General features: G+C 53.8%; 1 protein-coding gene across 2 annotated transcripts; it reads left to right on the top strand.

Annotated features, from left to right (window-relative positions):
- Positions 1 to 209: 209 nt before the first annotated feature.
- LOC101070285 (breakpoint cluster region protein) lies at positions 210 to 6,165 on the top strand. 2 transcript variants are annotated; one of them, XM_011606696.2, is made up of 22 exons: positions 210 to 462; positions 560 to 654; positions 886 to 990; positions 1,263 to 1,481; positions 1,653 to 1,760; positions 1,855 to 1,900; positions 2,000 to 2,052; positions 2,135 to 2,272; positions 2,354 to 2,475; positions 2,544 to 2,694; positions 2,764 to 2,877; positions 3,187 to 3,262; positions 3,569 to 3,664; positions 3,795 to 3,869; positions 3,941 to 4,038; positions 4,429 to 4,533; positions 4,604 to 4,767; positions 4,834 to 4,973; positions 5,131 to 5,265; positions 5,420 to 5,612; positions 5,688 to 5,829; positions 5,899 to 6,165. In XM_011606696.2, exons 1-22 carry the CDS (start codon positions 333 to 335, stop codon positions 5,998 to 6,000), a joined length of 2,607 nt encoding a protein of 868 aa, XP_011604998.2. In that variant the 5' UTR covers positions 210 to 332; the 3' UTR covers positions 6,001 to 6,165. The 2 variants fall into 2 exon arrangements, with proteins under 2 accessions (XP_011604998.2, XP_003966976.3); XM_003966927.3 differs by having other exon boundaries at positions 213 to 462; positions 5,507 to 5,612.
- The last annotated feature ends 750 nt before the right edge of the window (positions 6,166 to 6,915 follow it).

The raw sequence follows: 6,915 nt of genomic DNA, 5'->3' as shown, positions 1-6,915 counted from the left end.
TGAGAGATTTGTCGATGTGGAGGAAATATAATAATAATAAAAATAAATAGACATATATAGAGTGCAGTTGCCACCTGTGGCCTGAAGATGGCAGCGTTGCGCAACAAATCGACCTGTGTCGGCGGCCGCTTTCAGTAGTTTCCTTATTTCTTCCTTATTTCGGTAAATAATCGCCTCTTCCTTGACATTGGCATTCACGAACGTTAAGCTAACCCTAGATGCAATTAACGAATTAACGTGTCGATGTGTTTCTGATTCGGGAAGTGAAGTGCAATTAAAGGAAATGCGTTTTTAAAGGCCCAGGTGCCACTTCTCGTCGAGTTTTGCTCATCATGGTTACAAAAAGAAAAAAAAACAAAAAAAACAAAAGAGGAAGCTCAGTGTCAGCTCGGCCCGCGTGGAGGAGGACGATGGACGTCTACCAGGAGGCTGTGGACTACCTGGACTCCCAGCAGGTCCCAGGTACCTTCAGAGTTGCGTCTGATGCCGCTGCTATCCTGTGAGGAAAAGTCCCCATAACTATTGAGATGTTTGCTATGATTCCAACATGTGTTTTCAGTTGAATGTGAAGCAAAGACGGAGGAGGAGGAGGAGGAGGTCTCCTGTCTGCTGTCTCCTCTCCACACGGAGAGCCTGGACCTCCCGGACACCCCCGTGAGTCGGCCAGCTGGGGCTCTTTTACTAAATCCTTGCATTATTTCAGCGTTTAAGTAGGCACAGCCTTCGTCACACTCGAGAAAAATACAGAAACAAAGTGTGTTGCTGAGGTCTACTTCACTTCCTTTTTCTATTCTGACCCTCGGCATGAGAAACTGAGACCGCACCTGCGGAAAGCTGCAGAAAAAAGTTGTTCAAGGTTTTAATGACGTGCTGCTGCCCAATCAGACGCCATGGCGCCCGGAGGAGATGCTGGAGAGGAGGCTGGTGGTCCTGAGGGGCATCCTGAAGCGCGAGGAGGTTTATCTGAGAGAGCTGGACGCCCTGCTGATGGTACGCCTCCCAAACATGAGCACAGCTAGCTTACACAAAGGAGTGTAAAAATAAGAGGTTTTTTTATGTCCACAAGCGAGGCTGCGGTCAAGGATTGTGCACCTTCACTTCCTCATTTCAACCAAATACGGGCCGGTCTCGATAAAAAAGGTTCCTCTTCGGCTCTCATTATTCTCGTGTCACTATCATCCAGCAGGGTTTGAAGAAAAAAACAAAACAAAAAAACCCAGCGCATTAGCTGCTAGCTACGTTCTTCTCCGTGTCTCTTCCAGCCCATGAAGGCTCTGTGGGCCTCAGCCGGGACCTCCCAGCCGGTTCTGTCCACCCAAGAGGTCCAGACAGTTTTTTACCAGGTGCCTGAGATCAGAGACATGCACCAGAGCTTCTATTCTGGGCTGAAGGCCCGGCTGAACGGGTGCGACCACAACGGGTCCGGATCGGGTGACCGCCCTGGCCTTGACCTGATGGTGGGGGACCTCTTCCTGAAAATGGTGAGTTCTTCCGAGGAGATTCTTAGGTCCTGCCGTCCTTTAGCCTAGCTTACTTTAGCACTAGCACGCTAGCTAAGCTGTTCTCTGAGTTTCTGATTTTTAACGGTTTCAAGGGATCCGAAACTCTTTAACGACAGAAGGGAAACGGTTTGTCCCGTTCCACCTCCGCAGGTGAACCAGTTCAGCCTGTACGGCGGCTTCATCGGCAACTACGAGGAGGCCGTGGAGGTGGTGCGCCGCTGCGCTCACACTGACGCTCGCTTCAGAACCCTGGCAGAGGTACCCGAACCCCCGCCCCCCCCGTCCTGCTGCGGTGCTTCACGCTACACGCTAACGCTAACAAACGCAGCTAAACGGTCTCTGCTTTGTCCAGAGCATGATGTCTAACACCGGCTCGGAAGGGAAATACACCTTTGAAGGTAAAGGCGAACTCAGGTGGAGCACAGATGAGGACTGATCAGCTCTCTTTGAAGATCAGCTCTCTTTGAAGATCAGCTCTCTTTGATCTCTTTGTGCAGCTCTTTTGTACCGGCCCCTGGACAGAGTGACCAAGACGACCCTCGTGCTGCGCGTGAGCTCTTTTCTTTCCCCGAACGGACGCCGCCCCATCCCGCAGGTTTCTGACCAACCCGACCCCTGTGTGGTGGTTTCAGGACGTCCTGAAGACGACGCCGGCCGCGCACGTTGACCACGCCTCCCTGCAGGAAGCCCTGAGGCTGTCTCGCAGCTTCCTGGCCGGCGTGAACGAGAGCTCGCAAAGCAAACGGGAGGTCACGCTCAGCCGCCGCATGGTGAGCCGGGTCGCCCGGGACGCGCGTGGAACCCGACTTCGTGGTGCCGGAGAGGCGTAAATTCTGCCTGTGTCGCTGCAGAACCACCGGCTGATGCGCGACGGCTTCGTGGTGGACGCGAGCGAGGGCGAACGCTACCTGCGCCACCTCTTCCTTTACACCGACCTCCTGCTGTGCACCAGGGTGAAACGGGCGGGCAGAGGGTGAGCACGCCCGCGGGACCGGCCGTCGCCCGGAGGGGAGAGAGATCTGAACGTTTGTTCCCCTCCAGGAAGCAGGACCACTACCGGTTCTGCTGGTACCTGACGCTGGCCCGGCTCAAGCTTCGCTGGGTGGCGGAGCAGCGTTCCCCGGACCTCCGCTTACACGCCATAAGGTCCAAGATGTTCGTCTTCCAGCAGCAGCTGAGGCAACACAAAACGGTACGTTTGTGCACAAGAGACACGAACGCGAACGTCTTTTCCTGAAACCTGAAAACGTTCCGTCTGAAGAAGGCGTCCAGGATCCTGGCGGCTCGCAGCAGGAAGAAGGTGGAGCAGATGGAGCTGATGCTGCTCACACACTCGCCCCAGTACAGACTGGAGCTGCACAGCGCCAGCACCGGGGTACACACACACACACACACACACACACACCCACACACACACACACACACACACACACACACACTCTCACAATTCTGGCTTTGCGAGGACCCCCCTTTGACGTAAATGGTTTCGCTGACCAGAACCATTCCAACTAAGCTCTTTTAGACCACATCCTGACCCTCAAATGATCCTTTTAACAGGGCCAGGCTGAATGATTTCACTTTGTAAACACGGCCCCAATTTTCCAGAAGCATTAGGGTTCTGGTGCTCGATATGTAATCAATGCGAACACACACACACACACGTCTGACGTCTGGTTCTCCGCAGACTCACTCGCTCCTCTTCTCCTCTCTGTATGAGCTGGAAGAGTGGAGGGAAGCCATTCACAAGCTCACCACCGACGGTAGGTCAGCAGGCCGCCACAGGTGATACGATCGCAATTAGCAAGCTAGCCCTTAAAATGTAAGAAAAAAAACTTTTTAGGAGGTAAAAAAAAGCATAGATTGTAATGAAAACAGCTTAAAAATATCTTTGGTGTGGGGATGAGATCAAATCTTCCTATTTTGTTGTTAATTTTCCCTTTTCCCCCCACGAACTTGCTTTGATGTGTCATTTTTTCCCTTTGATCTGTTCATATTTGGACCCTTTTATCGTGCGAAGCTTCCTTTGTGAGATCTTTGCTGTTCTCTGACGCCTCCGCCTCTCTCAGATGTTGAAACCGTCCCTCCGGACTTGCTCACTCTCACCGGCTCCTGTGTGAAACTGAGAATGACCCAGCAGCCGCCGCTGCAGAGCTCCAGCGCCGGTACAGCCGCCGTCTCTTCTGTCCTCACCACACGATCGCTTCCTGGATTTGAAACGCAAGCCGAGGCGCTTTGATCTCTTTGATCTCCTGTCATGATCTGGGATCTAACGACCCTTTTTTTTGTCTCCAGTGAAAGACGAGGAGTCTCTGTGCGGGACTCTGGGTGTCGCCGTCCACTCGGCCCGCGGCCTGGAGCAGCCGGCCTGTAGGTCACATGACCACTCCGACCCAAAAGCCCAGCAGGTGGAGCCTGATGACGGCTTCTTTCTTTTCCAGGCGCCTACGTGTGTTTGGAGGTGGACGGTTACGAGTTCCACGACCGACAGGCCCAGACGCACTCTTCCGTGCGCAGCCTGAACCCTCACTGGGATCAGGTCGGTTCACGGACCAGCACCAGCACATTTCCGTCGGGTTCAGAGGGGTTTTAATCCGTCCATCCTCGGAATTCTGTTTAATTCGTCGGTGTTGAACGTGAAAATGCTGCAATTCTCTAAATGTCAATCCTGAACTGTTGTTTTGTCCTAATTTTACAGTTTTTGAGGTTTTGTGGCTTTTAAAACTGAAACCGGGGAACTTGCGCGAACTCTTCGCGTCTAGACGGAATCCGATCTGACGTCGTTTGATGATTTAAACCTCTGCTTTAAACACGATCGGCGGCAGTGAAACGGCCAACTGATCCCTCCTGTAGCTGAGATCAGAGGGCTTAAACGCTCCCGTCGGAGCGTGGTCGCCGCCGTTAACCCCGCCCACTTCCTGTCCAACAGGAGCTGTATTTCCAGGTGGACGGTGCGCAGCAGCTGAAGGTGATCTGCGTCAGCCAACCGTGTGTCCAGGGCGATGACGCCGTCGTGGCTAAAACCTCCGTCCAGGTTTGCAGACGGGTTTCACCTCTAACTTCCTGTTGGACGACCATGTTGCCTCAGAGATTGTGTCCTTCAGTTGGACCCTAAAACCTTGACTGAGCAATGGAGGAGGCAGACTCTCAGCCTCGGCCAGGTGAAGCTCGCCATTTCCCTAAAGTACCGCCCCCACCAGGTCGGCCCGCCCACGCTGACCTCTCAACAGCAGCCCGTCTTCGGCGTCCCTATCGCGGCTGTAGCTCGGTAAGCTAACTAACCTGAAGAGACGTTAGCTGCTTTTTGTCCTTAATACATTCGTTTCTCTGTCAGACAGGAGGGCGGGCTGGTCCCCCACGTGGTGCGCTGCTGCGTGGAGGAGGTGGAGCGGAGGGGCATGGACGAGGTGGGCATCTACAGGGTGTCGGGGGGCGCCCTAGACATCAGCACGCTCAAGGCTGCGTTCGACAGCAGTAAGGACACCAACGTTTCTGTCGCTCATCCGTCCTCGCCACAGGCGCATACCGCAGCTAGCATAAACTCAGCTACACTGCTAGCATGCTAGCTAAGCTGCCGAGCCACTTCTGCGTCCGTCCGGCTCAAGCCTGCCGCACGTTTTCCTGCGCTCAGATCTACGTGAAGCCGTAACCAGGCTGAGGAGCGCGGAGGTGAACGTGGTCTGCGGCGTGCTGAAACTCTACTTCCGAGAGCTGCCAGAGCCCCTCGTACCCACCGAGCTCTTTCACCGCCTGGCCCAGATGTTGGGTAAGATAATGCAACCACCCCCACCCCCTCCCCCGAGAGTTCTGCAATTTTATGTCCCGGAAATACACTCTGTCAACGCGTAGAAACTTTAGTGTTCAGCTACTTCTTCTTTCGTTTATGGGCAGCAGTTAATTTGCCGGCTCGTTCTGTCTAGAATTTACAGCTCCGACCCCTAAACCTTCGACCCTGCCGACCTTGAAACGTTCCCTCAGCGCCGGGTGTTTTTTGTCCTCGCCTGCAGACATCCAGGAGGTGCAGTCCCGCCTCCCGTCCCTGGTGTCTGTCCTCCAGTCCTGTCCGGAACCCAACCGGCACACCTTCCTCTACCTCCTGCACCACCTGCAAAGGTCCGACACCAACGCCGGCCCTCCAGCGTCTCCCCGGACGTCTTCTCACTGAAATCTGCCTTAATTGCTCCTCAGAGTCTCGGAGAAACAGGACAGCAACAAGATGTCTCTGATGAACCTGGCAACGGTGTTTGGACCCAGCCTCTTACGCCCCCCTGTGGCCGGGCTGGGACCTGGCAGTGTCCCAGTAGATATCTCCCAGGAGGTGGTGGTGCAGGTCAGCCACGTGTTTTATCGTAAGGTCACGACCCGTTTGGATCCTTCCAACGCTCCGTTTGTGTTCCAGGTGCAGGTGGTGTTCTGGTTCCTGCAGTGCCGCGACCTCCCTGAAGCTCGGACATCCCTGCAGCCCGACTCGGACCAAGACGATGAGTCCACCCACTTATGAGACCCCCCCCCCCCCTCAGCCGCCGTCGCGCGTCCGTAGATAAAATTCTGTAAGACGATAAAGGTATTTATTGAGAAAAACAGAGGATTTCTCACTACTTTGGTTTACTTTTCTTTTGTAACTTCTTTGGCGCCGTTTTCATTAAATTTGATCCTTTTTCTTTTTGTTTAATTCTTTCATTGAGGGGGTCACCGGCTGGTTTTTCGGGCCTTTTGAGATTAAGTCTGGACTAATTCTCCCTCATCGGGTCACGTGAATCAAAGGTTAATAAAACTGTAATTTTAGACGGTTAATCGCTGGTGCTGTCAGATTCACTGGGTGGCACGAAAAAAAAAAATCAGAGCCGCAGATGTTTTTTTTGGTGTTCAAAGGTCAGAGGTCACCTCCCCAAACCTGAAATCCAATCGGTTCTGGTTCAAATCCAACTAGACGGAGTTCACCACAAGTGTACGGACCATAAAAGTCATTCACACGCACTCACCCACACCCGCGTCGGACCCATCCGCACCCCAGATGGGGGGGCTCATTTCAAACCCCACCACCTGGGCACACAAGGCTAGTGTTACCCCCCCCCCTTCAACCTTTTCCCCCAAAACACCACCCTCGCTCTTTTGATCGCTAATCCCGGGACCTCGACTGTGGCTCTCAGCTACTAATAGACTGTGTGTGTCTGTACGGACGCCATAACAACCACCGGAACCCAAACTGTAAAATAATGAAGCCGCGGGACCGACCCGCTGCCCCCGCACTCGTAAATCAGCTGTCCCCACCGAGGTGGTGGCTGCCAAAATAAAGTTCCACCTGACGACTACAAAGACAAAAGTAGAGTTCAGACTACAAAGTTGAGGAAGTTCGGAGACATTTGTGAGACGGGCGGGTCCAGACGGGCGGTCGACACCTGCTGGGAACGCTTTT

The sequence above is a fragment of the Takifugu rubripes genome, chromosome 8, assembly GCF_901000725.2.
Source record: "Takifugu rubripes chromosome 8, fTakRub1.2, whole genome shotgun sequence".
Taxonomy (NCBI): Eukaryota; Metazoa; Chordata; class Actinopteri; order Tetraodontiformes; family Tetraodontidae; genus Takifugu; species Takifugu rubripes.
This window is presented reverse-complemented; position numbering and strand designations above follow the sequence as displayed.

Bases quoted from the DNA above. Each gene is read 5' to 3' on its own strand.
- LOC101070285 (XM_011606696.2), top strand. From the start codon at position 333: ATGGTTACAAAAAGAAAAAAAAACAAAAAAAACAAAAGAGGAAGCTCA. The intron at 2,273-2,353 runs GTGAGCCGGGTC...GTGTCGCTGCAG, and splicing joins TCACGCTCAGCCGCCGCATG to AACCACCGGCTGATGCGCGA. The intron at 3,665-3,794 runs GTACAGCCGCCG...TTTTGTCTCCAG, and splicing joins GCTGCAGAGCTCCAGCGCCG to TGAAAGACGAGGAGTCTCTG.